This window comes from Centroberyx affinis, unplaced genomic scaffold, assembly GCF_046629955.1.
Source record: "Centroberyx affinis isolate AG114_WGS23_722 - 3 ecotype Tasmania unplaced genomic scaffold, CSIRO-AGI_Caff_v1 ptg003729l_1, whole genome shotgun sequence".
NCBI classification, from domain to species: domain Eukaryota; kingdom Metazoa; phylum Chordata; class Actinopteri; order Beryciformes; family Berycidae; genus Centroberyx; species Centroberyx affinis.
The window spans coordinates 24,124-40,999 of record NW_027281609.1 but is presented as its reverse complement, the minus strand read 5'-3'; the positions used below and the strand labels follow the sequence as shown (position 1 = coordinate 40,999).

The 16,876-nt window shown below is 39.8% G+C and overlaps 1 protein-coding gene across 2 annotated transcripts; it reads right to left on the bottom strand.

Annotated features, from left to right (window-relative positions):
* Positions 1-229: 229 nt before the first annotated feature.
* Positions 230-9,905, bottom strand: adssl (adenylosuccinate synthase, like). 2 transcript variants are annotated; one of them, XM_071540828.1, is made up of 13 exons: positions 9,651-9,905; positions 8,674-8,776; positions 7,205-7,273; positions 7,025-7,075; positions 6,868-6,934; positions 6,626-6,733; positions 4,893-4,974; positions 4,458-4,584; positions 4,198-4,352; positions 2,869-2,993; positions 2,616-2,713; positions 1,304-1,453; positions 230-1,197 (listed from the first exon to the last, which is right to left on the bottom strand). In XM_071540828.1, exons 1-13 carry the CDS (start codon positions 9,870-9,872, stop codon positions 1,145-1,147), a joined length of 1,410 nt encoding a protein of 469 aa, XP_071396929.1. In that variant the 5' UTR covers positions 9,873-9,905; the 3' UTR covers positions 230-1,144. The 2 variants fall into 2 exon arrangements, with proteins under 2 accessions (XP_071396929.1, XP_071396930.1); XM_071540829.1 differs by having other exon boundaries at positions 7,211-7,273.
* Between the last annotated feature and the right edge of the window lie 6,971 nt (positions 9,906-16,876).

The window sequence follows — 16,876 nt, the reverse complement described above, 5'->3', positions numbered from 1 at the left end:
TTACTAAATAATGTTTACATCTATATATTTAAAATGAAAATATAAACTTTGTTTTCTTTAAGTAATCCAACAAATATTAATTTACATTCTCAAAACATTTGTAGTCATTTTAGCGATTTTTTTCAAATATAAGTTATAATTTATTGTAAAACCCATTACTTGGAATCCATTTCCTATAAAGCCACAGAGGTAAACACAACTATGACTAAAAACAACAAAACACACACTAAAGTTTACAATTTTCTTTTATTGATATAGCAGGTCGAGTAAGAGTTATTCACTTCTCTGACAAAATGAATGGAATGTGATAGGAAACATACTGAGATGTATTTGAAGCTTTGGCACATTGAGGCCCACTGATTTCCAAAAGGTAAAAATACCAGCCAACATCTTTGTGTGCAACTGGAAAGTCTGTAAGTATTGTGAGGAAAACAGTAAGTGAAATACCATTTAACTTAGTGTTGTGATTTGTCTATTTTAGGGAGTTTTATCAATATTACTAATAATCAGTGCTGTCTATGTTAACACCAAAGCCCACAATGGAAAGGTCTTCGACTTTTATGTGTTGACACTGATAACTGAGACGCATTTTATCACGTTTTAAAATTGTCCAATAAAAAAAGTTCAATCTTATTGATCTTATGATGAAAGCTTTCACACATTATCCCTTCTCATAACAAAGGCTGCAAATAATCTCTTCCACCTCATGACTTGCCTCTTCATCCCAAGGCTTCTACATCTGTTCAACATTGGCTCTTCAAAAGATTATGTAAAAAAATAGCTATACGGTGAAGTGATATCAGGTTATTAAGCTTCAAATGAAACAAAATAAAAATTGATCATGCTTTACTGTGGAATTAAAGAGTGATCAATCCATTTGCACCAGCTATTAAAAATTAACACCCTAATAAATATAGGAAACATTTTGTGGAATGCAGCATAAATTACATCTATGAAGAATTACTTTAAATGTGAAGCATAAGCAGCAACTAAAAAAAATCACAAATTACTTTGCTGGTGATGTATTTTCTTTAGGATAGAGTTTGCATTTTAAACTCATCGGGTTATCCCCTCACAACATGAAATTCCCGTCTGAGCTGTCGTCGCCTTTGCAAGAAACATCAGTTCCGGAAATGACAACAGATCAAAACAGCTTGATCATGCTCTCTCTGGATTTGCCGACTCCAATCCATTTCACTGAAAAGACAAAAAGGACAAAACACGATGAAGGTTCCTCAAACTGAAGAACAGTTTAGCTGCAGTCTCTCCCTTAATGAACCAAGCACTGTGTCTCTTTACTAACCTGGCACTTGCAAGAAGTCCTCAATGAAGCGAATGTAATTTTGTGCCTGGGAGGGAAGCTGCTCGAAGCTTCGCACTCCCTCGGTGCCGCAGCACCAGCCGGGAAACGTCTCATACTTCACCGACACCCGCGTCAACACATCCATATTAGCTAGAACAGAAGCAGATTAATAAATAACTGATTAATTATTTCCTTCCAGGAACATGACAGCGCTCCAGCCAGTCGAAGACATGCTGGAGAAACAGAACAGTCCTTGACTGGCTTTGAAGGGCTGGATGCAAATAAGACACTATATTAATAAGCCACTCCCGAGAACCTGATCAGATGTGATGCACCCAAGTGCCTCTTGAAAGTGATTTGAACCTTTGAAGTGTCATGCTGTCAGCTTCTGACGGGCCGCAGCACCATCAAACAAAATTTGGAGCAAGAAATGCCCAAAACAGCCACTTCTATAAACATACAATACATTCAGCACAAAAATCGAGATAAACATATGGAGCAAATCAAGGTAAACATGCTGGTAGAGCGCAGCTGCATCGTGTCATATTATGCAGGAATAAATACTGTTGCTTTTTTAATCCTCTGCTCATAAACTTAACAATTCAATTTGCTCCATTTGGAACTACAAGCAGAGTAATACAGAAGATAATTGTATCATCAAATTTGCTGCAAAACAGATTTTCAAAAACCGAAGATGTTGCATTTCCTGCTTTTAAAAGCTGACGAAAGTAAAACAAGACCTTAGGAGGCATTAGAGCCATTTTCATTCAACCTTTGCCAAAATCTGAGCATTAGCTCTGAAAATAATACTACTTTTGAGCAGATGCTCTTCCTGTACAAGAAACTAGAGTAAATTATGTTTTTGTGTCATTCAAACTTTGATGGATGGACAGTTATGAAAGTAGTATGGAAGTATTTGCCATCAACTTTTAATTAGATTTCAAGGCAAAAGGACATTCACAGTTGTGAATGCAATCCCTTGACTTTGGAACACCTTACCTGAGGACATACGGTCATCAAACTTTTAACCAATACTTTATTTTTCTCATTTGCTATAGCAGTGATTTGTTTGTCAGGTGTGCTACAGTTTCTGAATTCTTGAGTTGACTGTAAAGATCCAGTACATAATTTTTCTATAATATTCATCAGCACCTGAAATTCAGTAACCAACTTCTTAAAAATCGGTCCCCCGAAAAAACACGTCCCCATTCTGTATCGTCACGTTTTTATACTGTGCGTGACTGATGGACCGACACTGTGGGGGACAAAGAGCAAATCTCTAAAGTATTTTGTCAAACAGTGAATAACCTACCTGGGAAACTGGGTAGAGGCTTGTCATCGACTGTGTAGGCCACACCCACTTTGATCTCAGGTAGCGTGTCCAGGATGTCCAGCTTCGTCAAAGCAATTCTGCAAAAGGGGAATCACAGGGGGTCAAATTCGAGGGGAAGGCATAGTGAGAGCGCATGATGGAGCACATTTCTAATCTAAGCTAAAACTCCAGACAAGAGTAATTACATCAGAAGGTGAGGATAATATTCAGAAATGGTGTGATGGATCCTTACGCAGAGAAGCCGTTGACCATGTGGGCGTATCTGACCAAAATCAGGTCCAGCCAACCACAGCGCCTCTTTCGGCCGGTAGTCACACCAACCTCCCTCCCTCTGGACTGCAACAGCGCCCCAAGTTCCTAAAACACAGCAAACAGCCAATATACATAAACATATATAAACAAATATAATATTAAACAGTTACACTGAGTTTTGAAACTGCGTTAAATGCTCAAGAACAAGCAGTAATCAACATAATCTTTGTAGAGGTGGTGTTTAGACCCAGTACTTACAAATATTGTATTTTACAATAAAAAAGGACCCAGGTTATCACATATTCACTTTTACAGATATTGGGGCTTCCATTTATGAGGGATGCACTGTTTGACATAATTTTCCAGTTGTTCATTCTGCCTGTTTTATAACCTTTATTTATCCATGGAAGGACAACTGAGCACACATGCCCTTTCCCAGCAACGCCTTGGTCCATACAGTTACACACAGTCTCATATGGGAGCTGCCCAGTACAACCACAGTCCTCTACTGGAGGCCACCGGGCAGCTGAACTGGAGCAGTTGGGGGTTAAGTGCCTTGCTAAAGTGCACATCACTGATAGTTGTTGAGAGAAGGAACAGCATTAGTCTTTCACTTTCTCCCCAACAGATTTTCCCCAGCCAATCTGGGGATTTGAACTGACCACAGGTCTGCTTCTTTAACCTCAAGACTGATGATATCACAGCAGACAGTAAAGGGCTACAGAGCGAAGTGACGCCCTGAAATGACATTCTGTGCCTTGTAACTTCTGACTCATTTGTTCATGAGCTCAGCAGGTGCCGGTCCTCCTCTGAGGCTTGATGTAGGCCAACCAGTATGATCAGTTAGATGGTTTCATTGATGAATACACTAATAAACCTAATATGAAAGTGATAAGATGTCCGTGTTTCTCTACACGATGTAACAATAATGTGAAAATGGAAAACTGTTCCATCGTTTCACTTAAATATTAAGCTAATGAATGCATTAATTGGCAATTATTTCTATATCAACATATGTCTTCACATGACACATGGGTATGTAAATTCTGCATCTTAGAGCATTAAGAAGTTATAGTATTGTAGTTAAAAAATATATACGTATATGTTTCTCATTAATATGCACATTTATGCAGCAAGGTGCTCCATTTACCTCATCTACACTAGAGGGGGAACCTGTGGTGCAAGTATGACGTTTCTACCATGTATTGCTCTTGAGTTATTGTGTTACAAGAAGGTGTCTACACACACATGCCATCAAGACGACATAAAAACCAACCAAGTGTAAATGTGCAGACTCATCATCACTCACATTGTTCTGCTCTGTTGGGAAAGCGCCAACGCCCACCCGGGTGGTGTAAGCTTTGACGACGCCATAAACCCTGCCGACGTATGAAGGAGGCACGCCAAGACCCGTGCAAACCCCTCCAACCGTGCAGTTTGACGACGTCACGAAGGGGTACGTCCCTAAATAAAGGAACATCTGTTAACTTCATTTGGCAAATATCCATCTCTCTTCAAAGTTAATCCCACAAAGTAGCCCATCACACCAACATGCCCATCCTTGCTCACCAAAGTCAATATCCAGGAGGGCAGCGTTGGCTCCCTCAACCAGAATCTTCTTATTGGGGCCGGTAAGAGCTTTGTGCATGAAGTACACACCGTCAGTCACCAGAGGACGCAATCTTTCTGCATATTCCTGGGAAAACAGACACACAACAACACCTTAGGTAAATGTGAAATGTGGATCATCTCCAGCTGCCACATTTGAATTCTACAACTCTAATTCTGCATGAAAAAAATGTAATAACCAAAATAATGGGAGCATTGAATATCGCACAGTATAAAATACCATACAGTCACACAAATATTGACAAAATCACCTCGGCCCAAGTAACTTGTCATTTATCATTAGCTGCTCCCACATGTAGTCCAAGTTGCAAGTGAGACAGACGACACAGAGACTCTCCAAAAACATTAAGAAATGCCATGCTGAGTTGTCTTCACCTTCAACTGCTGCAGCTCACTGTCAATGTCGACATTAAGGTTGGGATACATCGTCAGGAAATGCTCCGCCAACACACGGAACCTGCAGAAAAGAGGAAGAACAGGGCGTTAAGAGTCCGACAGTAAACAGAAGGGTTGCATCGGCTGCAAGCAGATGTTTGATATAATGCTTTACAACAAAAGAAGTCGTTTACAGTGTACCATCTAGCCTATATCAATAACATAGATACAACAATAATACCAATATTTAATTAGGTCCAGAATGGAAAATGGACAAAATGTATAATTTTGTGTTCAATTTTAGCATGACAACTAACTAAGGGGAAGGTGACAGAAAAGAAAAAGATGATTAGTACCAGTGAGAAATGCTCCTGTATCTGTTTAGCAGTTCTTTAGGTTCAAGTTGGATTAAAACATAAAAGCCATCCGATTTGACCAAGTTGTGTGCAACAAATTATAGAAATATGATCAAACGCAGAGTGCTTTACACTGATGTCCAAATGTCGCACAAAAATACAATACAAACGCTGCTTCTGAGAAAGTGTTCAGTACGGGGAATGGCACAATTTCTATATATACAGCGTTTGCATGAAATAAGATATGTTAAATTGTAAAGTCATGGTGTGCAGACCATTTTTCTTATAACCAATTTCCATACAGCCAGACAAACTCACATGGCTGTATTTGGCTAGAAACCTGGAGGCGCCGCAGCCTTTAGGCTTGTTAGACTCGGCTGTTAGCTCCAGTCATGAGAGGACTCAGCAGGAGCCCAGTTATACTTGGGCATTTTAGACTTGCTCAACCCATTTCCATTTCACATATTAAAGACCAAATTCTGAGATCCTCATTTCTGTTTGTCTGTATGTCAAAGATCTTGTTCTACCCAAGAATTAATAATTCTCCCATAATTCACAACAATATAGGACAGTCAGGCATGAAAGAATATTATGCTTTCACCAGCAGTTTTTGAATGTAAACCACAGTGGGGTGCTGCCATCTGCTGGCAGGAGAAGAAGTGGCATTTGGCAACAGCAACAATAAAAATATGGTAATATGGCCCACTATGAAAAACTGATATATCCTGGTAAAATATGGAGACGATATCTTGATATGAAAAATCTGATATCACCCAACCCTAATCCTCGGGGGTTATGTTTATCCTGCACAATAAAGCTAAAACTTGCGGTTTCTAATCATCAAATGTCATTCAATTTGGTCCACACACTCTTAGACCAAGCATTAGTTAATACTGTGTGTGGCCTATCAAACAATTGTTCAGAAATGTTGTAAATCTTTGTAAATCAAATGTAAATCTAAGGACCTGTATTTTGAGCAGTTCAATTACCACATTTAAGGCAAATCAAAGCAAATATGGAAATACTATAGCAACTGTACCTTGTAGTTAATCACAGTAATGCCACAACAAACATTTAAATGTTTTACACACACTATGAAAGGATTCTCTCATCACTCCTAAAGTTGCCATGACTGAAAACCTTTACTTTCTGCATGTCCATACAATATTAAACCTGTTCAAGTTTGAAATGTTTTAACTTGGCATGGTGACTTGAAATGCTGAACTGAGGTATGAATTGATCTGGGGAATATGTCAACAGTCCATGATGCTGTTTCTGTCACTTGGACTTCCTGATGATATGTCAGGTTCTGCACAACGATGAAAATATGAAGAGAATATGAGAATATGAAAATGAAGACAAGAAAAAAACACTCACTTATCCTCAAAAACCTTGAAATCAGAGACAAGGTCACAGACTCGCAAACCATTTCGAGCAGCTTTGGAGGAGTAGGCAGGACCGATTCCCTTCTTAGTCGTCCCCAGACTTGAGCAGAAACAAAAAACACAAGGAAGAACACTCATCAGCACTAGAGTACAGCGTTCTATTACACATGGCACTACACAATTTACCTAAGTAAAGATCCGATGAGGGATTTAAATTAATTTGAATAGACTCACTTTTTCCCTTCCTGTTGCTGCCTTTGCTGTTCCTGGATCCCGTCCACAGCTTGGTGGAAGTTGAACACTAGAAGCAGATTGATGGGAACGTCAATAAAAAAAACAAGCCATTTAATTTCATAGAAAGACTTCCAAAAACATAGAAATGCTGACTTACCAATGTGAGCGCGATCAGAAATCTTTAATCTCTCCTCCCATCCTTGTAATCCTACACAAAATACCACAAATCACATGTCAAGTATTTGTGCTGTGAGAAACTTTTTATTCCACTTCATTCACATTACTACACCCCACTATATCCACTGCAGGTTTCCTAATTAGTAAACGTTTACCCTACCTTTGCCTTTCTGCAGGTTCTTTTCAGCCTCCTCAAAGAGACCAGGTAAGTGAATCACAACCCCATTGCCTGTGATGAAAGACGAGATAAAACTTAAATGATCCTCATGGAGAAACTGGTCATTGCACCAGCAGAACAGTAAAAAAAAAAAAAAAAAAAAAATATATATATAGAAAGAGATTTCTTATGAGTAGCAAAAGGAAACCAGAAGGGTTTATTTAAATGACACCAACGATCAACTTGCCCATCACTTTATGAATGATCCCATAATGTTTCCTCGTTTTCAGGGCATTGAAAAAATTGAGCTAACAAGAGGAGGAGATACTGATAAAATGTTATGTCAGAGGGAGCTGTTCTGGATACACACACTAGGCCAAGGCTTCTCAATCTCCGGACCAAAGTCCGGATCCAGACCGAACTACAAATCAATCCGGACCAGACCTTGTGTCACATTAAACATAAGTTAATGTAACGTTAGTTAATGTAGGAATATATTTTCTTTTGTCCAACGTGTTGTGTGATTCAACGTGCATGTATTTACTTGTGTGCGCGAGTGCATGTGTGACACGCATTGCAGAGCGCAAGTTACAATCCTTGATTTTTACTTTCACGGAGCCGCTTGTGTGTGTGTTTGTGTGTGCCTCGGTGGATGCGTTCACTCTGGTCCAATCACACGAAGCGTAATGTCATTGACAACGAATTGTCACAGTCAGTCAGAGGCCCGGGACCTGCAAACATTATTGCTATTCCACATATCGATGAGAGTCTGGGTTTCCCCATTGAACATTGTGAAAAACTCCTACCGCAGCAGTTTGACCATTGAACACTTGGGTCAGTGCCTCTGCCTGGCAATCACACCTGTTGTGCCCAGGTTCAAGGCATTGGTTACAGGCAAACAGCCATTTCTCCCACTGATTCAAGCCACCATACTGTACTACTGAATGTGTGTACTTTAAGTTATGTGTAAGTTATCTTATGGACAAGTTATGGACGTTGATTTATGTTGGTACGTTTTACTGGCATTGTTCCGGACCATTGAACTCAAAATTCATAAGTGGACCTGTAATAAAGTTGGAGTACCCCTGCACTAGGCTCTTTATATGCTTTAGGCTTAAATGAGGATTTCAATATGAGACACATGTTATAACAGAGATTTTTAGGTACTGGGTACATACACTTGATGATGATTTATGCCCGATGTTTGTACATGTAACTGTCCCTATGTGTAAATATGTATGCTTCCTGTATGTATTATATGCGGTTTGTCTCTATGTGTATATAATCTTTACAAAAAACTACAAAAAGAGATCACTTCCTAAATTAGAAAAGACTTTGCACATCCTGATGAAGGTCATGTAGGGCTGAAAGCTCGACAAATTAGTCATTCTGTGTGTGCAGCAATTTCCTATAGCGGCTGAGGGTTTCTTTAAAAATGACTGTACAAAAGTACCACAGGGATCTTAACGTACCAATGAAGGAGACGGCCTTCTTGTTGAGCACTCCACTTGGCAGCAGGTGGAAGTCGTACTCCACCTTGTCCACAACCACCGTATGACCTGCGTTGTTGCCTCCCTGGAATAAATGCACACATTCAGGTTACTAGACGGCAATTTTATGACTAGTGACAACACTGAAGGCAAGTAAACGATATGGTAAATAATATGCAATGTGCACACCATGGGCACTCCAGCAGGATCCCCATCAAATCACCCATAGAAAAGAAATGAAGATTCATGCGCACAAAACACACTTCTGCTGTGTAATTTATTGCTGGTTTCTGTACAGACATTTACCAAGACATTTCTCACGGTATGTACATTAAAGGTATTGTACAGAAAACGTCGATAACAAGTATTTGGACCATAAAAACAGACAGTAACAATATCAGCTGGGAGCCACCCAGCTGACCTGCCTAGTCTCTACTATTACTTTTGTAAACATTTAGATGACAACAGCTCAGCCGGTGTAGAAATGTGTCCAGAGAGGATCAAGTTAAAGCAGCAGTTTCATCAGTTAACGGTAACGCTGCTTCTAGTTAAAAGTTACAGCACGAGACAAAAAAAACAACATTTCAGCTAAATGTCAACGGGTTGTCTCGTGGACAGGAAGCGGAACAGCTGGCCGACACGGGGCGGTTGGCGCCTTGTAGGTTATTGTTAAAAAAAAAAAAAAAAAAAAACAACACTAGAAAAGGGCATCAGTATCTGGAGGTCATCTGCTAGATTCAGCACACACAATATCAAAACCCACGAGTAGCAAGTCTTGCTAGCACTAGCCATTTTATATCCGGGAGGACAGACAAGGTTGTTGACGTCGCAGCCAGGTCATGAATATTTAACGGTCAGACTTTCACGAGACTCCCTCGTTAAAATCAACCGTCATTTAGTCACAACAGTAGAATAACAGGCTAGCTACTTTGCATATTGACTGTTAGTCGACAATGTACCTGGCACCTGCATACGATATCCGCGTCCATTGCGAGCAAGTCGACCACTTTCCCCTTCCCCTCGTCCCCCCACTGCGCGCCCAGCACCACGGTCACTTTATTCTGGGGCTCCTTCGGGACACGGAGAGACTCCTGCACGCTCTCCCGTGGTCGCTTCACCACCGGCTCTCCGTTCAGGGAAACGGTCTCCCGTCCGTTGGACATTGTGCTGTCGGATGCCATGCTGCTCTCCTCGCATGTAAACCGGAATATCGTTTTAGCGCGTTTCTCCGTTACAGGAAGTAGCCACTGCCATCTAGTGGGCGTGGTTTGACTTGCGTGTTGTTTTAAAATAAAGGTTTGACTTGCGTGTTGTTTTAAAATAAATAACAGAGAGAGATCACGGCGGAAACGTCCGATGGACACATTTTATTTTCACTACACATCTGTGAACCTGAATTTAATAAATAATAATAAACGCCCGATATGCCCCCGTTTCCTTACCTTGTTGAAATAATTTCTTATTAGAAGACCGCGCTACCATGGGTTTACGTACCAGGAAACTGACATGACGTCAAGACGATTGGTCTAAAACATCCACACGAGGCAAGATATTTCACTCCTTTCTTCCGTCAGACTACACAGCCTCTTTCCGTGGCTGGGAGTCAGAGTGCCATATCTGTTTCTGTGTCTGATTCTTATTACCTCCGCCGACGGAGTTGGACGGGGGTTAAGTTTTCGCCCCATTCAGTCTGTTTGTCTGTTAGCAGGACATCTCAAAAAGTTATCAATGGATTTGCACAAACGTTTGTGGAAAGATTGTTCATGCGGCATTGAATAACTGATTAACTTGTCATGCCAAAGGGGGTGTGGCAGTGGGCGTGGTTTATCACAAAAGGGCATATGCGAATGGATTTCACGTAACACCATCAAAATTTGTGGCCTATCAGCAGACATAAGAAGAGGCAAACCCTCAATTATTGGCCCAAGCAAACAACATGGGGCCACTGGAGACAAATTATGGAATTGTCCATGTGGTCTTGCAATAATCAGCTAAAACATGCTGAAGAGAATTTGGCAAGTTGGCAAGAGAAACTGGCAAGTTTGGCAAGAATTTGAACAGTGCCATCTAGCCTAGTTGATTTAATCAGAATAGCATAACCTACTGTTTAAGTCCTTTGCAATTTAGCACTGCAAGACCTAAACATGTTAATTAGTAGCACTGTTTTGTGCATATATGGTGTGGTGATGCTAATGTCAGAAATGAATGTTCATGAATGTTCCTGCATAGATTAGAGGCTTTATGAATTATCTAGCTATCCCACTATCTGACTATTCATAATAGTCTAATTTTAGACATTGTACACATGTGCAAGATGATTTCCATAGGGTTTCCATTAATCTCAGAATTGTAACTTTAATTTCAGAATTCATACTTTAATCTTAGAATTCTAACTTTGATGAACCAACCAAACTTCTGTGTCGTTTGATTTCTCCACTCTGATAAGGTGCGGGGCGCGCGCTCGCATTGGCTGGTCAGGCTTTGTAACTGCCATCCATGTGACTATGAGAGAGAACAATAAAACATGGCAAGCCAAGCAATCTTCCCTGAAAACGATTTCTTCATCAAACCAAGCATTAGTATGGAGCTTCTGCAGTGCACCGTAATAACTCTAGACTAGTTCAGTGATTAACTAAGTTATTAATTAATAGATAAACTCAAAAAAACACGCACGTCTTGATTTATTGATATGTAGGCACAGATAATATTTGACTTTCCCCACTTGTCCAACAAAGTGAGATCTAGTTGAAACCGATGCTTATTTACTTACACCTGCATACACAGTGAAATACACCCAGAGGAGAAGAGTGTTTACTGAAGTCACATAACATGATTTCTGGGGATTGTCCTCAAAATGTGAACAGTTACCTCTCACTGTCATTTGGGCAACATGCAAAGTTAGCTGAAAATAAATTCTCCTTGTCTAAATCAATATTCTATGTGAAACACATTTTATACTCATTGCAACCTTGTATTATATGACAGTTTTGTGTGCGCATTGATCTGATCAGCAAAATAATTGCACATCCAGTCCAGAGACATTATCTTGTCCACTGTGCATTGATAAGAGGCAGACATTAACAGTCTTGTGCTGGTTGGATTAAAGCTCGCACAAATAATGTTATGTTTTGCAAAACTGTATAACGATTTAATGCCACTTAATGATTTCATATGCCCCATGTCTTCCTGTTACCATGCACACTCCCATGAAGTATCAACAAACCTTCTACGTCCTACATCAAGTGAGCGTTTGTCATGTGTGGTCACTCTTTATTGTCCCGAAGCCAATGATGAAAGCATGAAAGCAGCTGCCCGCTCCTAGTTAGCTCTAATATTAATATTGTCAAGTTGACAATAAATCAATCCAAAATGTTTGAGGGAGACTTACTGTCCTACATTCTAAATATTAGCTCAGTTACAGACGGCACGATTTCACCCTTACCTTGTTAGTTGTTCCATATTTTGCATTTATTATACACTTCTGGTAATCATCAGTAACATTTTAGGATCTATTTTTTTAAGCTGGTGAATCATTAACAGAACAGAATGCAAAAGTGAAAGTTGGGTGGGTTATCTCCCCTCATTGTTGAATTTATGATGATTTCTTAAACACAGGAGATTTGTTTGCTGACTGGATTTCAATTAAGAACAGGCTACATAACAAATTGCCTCATCATATATTATACAAACATCAGTTGATAAGACCAGAGAACAAGTGTCTAGCTTGACAAAAACGTTGCTCATCACAGTAAAAGCACATCACTTCACATGCAAATTAAATAATAATTTAAATACAGAGGGGAGAAACAGGCTCCTGGTTCTTTTCCTCTTGAGTTTAGGCCGTCTAAAGCTTCAGTATAGTAACTATATTGATATATATTATTATATATTGTAACTATAGCTTTCTGTGGGACTGACAGGGCAGTAGAGTAAGTTCCAGTTAAACATACTGAAGACATTTCAAATTAAGTGGAGCTTCAGCATATTGTGAGATCAGTGAATGTGTTTTATGTGTGTGTTGAGTTTTAAGGCAATTGTACCTTAATCTTTTCTATTCCTTCAGAATTTGGTAACAATATAGATATGTTTGCATTGTTTTGTATAGTGTGTAGTTTTGTTCTTGACTTATTATTTTGCTGCATGTATTTATATTACAGACCCAGTGGGAAAGTGACAGACTCAAAAGCATTACGTTCAGTCTTTATTTCAATGTAAATGATGCTTCATAAACAGATGAGATGAATAAAAGAGCAGGTAAACAGTTTTGTTGATACACCGGCTGCAGACACATCCGCCATACAAACCGTCCGTTGCTATCTGTACGTTCAGTGGGACAAACACAGCAGTGGCCTACAGAACTGACAGGCAGCTGTTACAAGCACTGGCTGTCAATTCATAGGTCATCACCTTGTGTCCCATCACTCTTCAGCTACTTGCTTTGAGCACAAAAACTATTGCACACAATTTCCAGATTTATTAAAACTGTGTGATCTTGAGAATCACTTTAAATAGTCTTTGTACAAATTCCAAAATATGCACAATGGAGAGATGAGAGAGGCACTGAGCTGAGAAACAGCCTAAGAGGGAAAACATTTCACACTTTGTTAACACATGACCGCAGGATTAAAGTCGACTTTGGTGACTCGCTGCAGGTAACAGCATCTCCACTGGAACACAAACAGCTTCCACATGGAGTTGCTGTTACATCCAGTGAGCACCAGCAGGCGTCCACGAAGTACTGACAGCATGCTGTTGCTCCTTCACACTTTCAGTTTCCTCGCTCGCTGGCGCTGGTGTGGAAATACCTGAGACAAAAAGCACGAGAGAAAGAAAGAGTACAGAATGAGCAAAAGAAGGTTAACTCAGGACTTGGACTTGGAGGCCGTCGGTTTTGTGCGCGAGGAGTCTCCTCTCGCAACCGACTTTGACCCCGCAATTTCCTCCTCCCTGTTTTACGACCTGAAATAGACGGCATCATTGCTCACACTCCTCCAACAGAATGGCCAAAGGGCCAAGGCCTGTATAGATAACACAGATTTTATGGTGGCTGTCAACATGAGGGCGCTTTTCAGTATGTGAATATACAATGGGTGTGTCTGACCTGTGAACCACCGGGCCCTCCACTTCCTGCTCAGAATGATTTTTTTTCTTCGTAATTAATTACTAAAGACCTGTTTCATGTTCGGTCAGCATGCTATCAATTTGAACCTGATGCAGTTTTTGTTTTAATCATTATCTTGTTTTTTTTTCATTTTCATCCTCTCTGATCTCCCTCGTAATATCTCTGTAGACTTTGCCTCGCAGTAAATCTCTGCCCACCTCCTGTGTATCTTCAGAAGAAAACAAAACAATAAAACAATTAAATGAGTATCGGCTCTGTCAGGCTGTCTCTGTCTCTTACATTTTCTTACTCGGTGGTGTTTTATTCTGTTGAACAGACCACTGTGAATCTGTCAGCACTATCAGACCCCATCTCTCTCTGTCTGCCTCTTGTGAGGGAAACACACACTAATTTACTATTATTGATAGAATTAGACCTTATACATCTTATTCAATTCCAAAAAAACAAAAAATAATGCTATTGGCTTGTCCCACATCAAACTAAATCATTGTCCAAATGCTAAGAAAATGCTTATAAACTCACAAATATAATTAACCTCTCTGGATGATGAAAATAGGAAAGGTTTTGTTTTACAAAAATGATAATGGCTCCCAATATAGTTTTATTTAAGTGTAAGTAGAACTTTTAAGGGAAAACAAGTTGTGCTGAAGTACACGGTTTACTACTTGTTTTCGTCAAATATTCCTCTCCCAACTGAGCAAAATTAGATTTTTCCTACTAGATAGTTTCAACCTTGTAATGAGCCGACTAAATTTCACACATAGAGAGAATACAGTCATGAGGTTTGGGCAGGAGCTGTTACTCACCTTCAGATGCAACATGGCCCGGTGGCTTTCGCAGTAGGAGGCCAAAGGTTTGAGAGCGGCAGGGTGTCGTGACACGGGGAGCCGGGCCAGAACGGGCCGAGGCATCGCCGAGAAAAGTGGAAACACAGAAGACAGGACCAAGGAAAGCTCAAGACACAGAAGACGATTACTGAGAGCGAACAGCAGAAAAAGGAGCAAAACGAGGACAAATGAAGCGCATTTGGATGTATATGTGAGCCATGGCAGAGAGGCAATGGCAGAGAGGCAGAGCAGCCAGTTTAAGAGATCAGGAGGTTGGAGGAAGGTTAATTATTACACTCCCAGTCAATATTTAACAGTCTCAACGCCCTGCCCCTCAATCCAACATCCTGATTCCACACTGACTGACACAGAGGGTAGGGCCACAGCCAAGCACATCTTTTGTCCCTCGCACAAAATATGTAGTCAACGTCACACACACACACACACATACACAAAAAAGCAGAGTGTATTCTCTGCAAGAAGCATTTTTCTACATCTTGCAATTCTTTATCCGTATTACTGTAAAAGCTGTTGCCATTTCCTATTTATTGAGATTCATGAGATTCAAAAGAAATTCATAGAAGTCAAGTTTGTCTACCTGCTGTAGTGGGACGGAAAAATGTGTTGAAGGATACTTTCTTTTGCCGTTTGCGGTTTGGTTGCAAGTCGTGTATGCCGCCATTGAATTGAGTGCGAATGTACTCACAGAAACACACTTACAGTATTAATATTTCAGTTTATGTGAAAATATGAAATCCAAGCTATTCCACCTGTAGTAATAGCTAAATTATGATGAACTACAGTATCAGCATGTGTCATTGTCATGTTCATTTCTCTCTCACACGCTCACACACACACACACACACGCCCACGCACACACACACACACACACACACACACACAATTACTGGAATAAGCAGATATGAAGCTCAATGGTATGAAGCAATAGCACAGGAGGAAGCAAAAGACTCTGGACTCTAGACACGGAGCGAGAACGACAACACAATAAAAGGCCTATTGAAGAATGTGTTAAAGATTGGTGGAGAGAAGGTTACAGAGGACAGGTTGATGCGGTGTGGCATAGAAAGTGTTCTAATAAAAATATTATAACAAATAGTACAAGTTGTAAGAGTGAGCAAGGACGTTATCATTTAATTTATTATCATTTAGTGCAGAACGAAGCATAGTTAGTTATGGTATGAATGGGAAACGACTGAAAGATAAACTCTACCCAGTGTGCAATTCTTTAACTTTAGGACTACTGTAAACCAGCACATGACGGAAATTACCTGTAGTAAAATCATACAATAACATTAACACTTAAAGTTTAAAGCTCCTGCCCAATAGCCTCAGCCTCTTATGTCTTACTTTTATGTAGCCAGGATTTCATGGATAACAGGGGCAATACCATACATATGACCAGATTCACAAGTGAAACAGAAGATACACTACCAGTCAAAAGTCTGGACACACCTGATTGAATGTACTGCTGTTTTTCATTATCTTAAAGCCATTTTGATCTAAAGGCTTATGCTTAAATGCTTGATTTTTTTTTTTTTTTAGACAAATATAAATAATGAAGTTGTTGCCTATGAATTTCTTTCCAAAGCCTTTGCAAAGGCAAAGGGTGGCTACTTAAAGAATCTAAAATATAAGATAGTTTTGATTTGTTTAACACTTTTTTGGTCACTGCATAACTCCATTTGTGTTATTTACATAGTTACATACATAGTTTTGATGTCTTTATTATTATTCTAAAATGTGGAAAATAGTAAAAAAAATATAGAAAATTGAGGTCAGGAGGAATGGCTATCGTTTGACTGTGCTGAGGGTTTTCTAGTTTTCCAATTTCACAATTTCCAATTTTCTAGCCACAGCACAAACTCATTTAATTTAGTTAAATAGGTCTGGAGTTTTGAACTAGAAGTAGATCTACAGGAGATTTTTTTTTACACTTTCAGCCTCCTCTCCCATTCACTCTTGAGCTATCTTATCTCAGAAGCCCGAGGGTTTGGTATGCTGGAGTGCAGAGTCCAGTGTCTCCAGGAGAGAGACAGAGGAGGAGAATAAGTGTACAGCATTAATCTGCGATAAAAGATAAAGTCGTTCCTTGTGCCTTTGAATTGACGGTACCTGAGGTCATAATAATTTCAGGTGCAGTTCAGATGAGATAACAACATCAATCTGCTGAACATTAAATTATCCTGTACACAAGGTCACATGCAATCCTCGATTC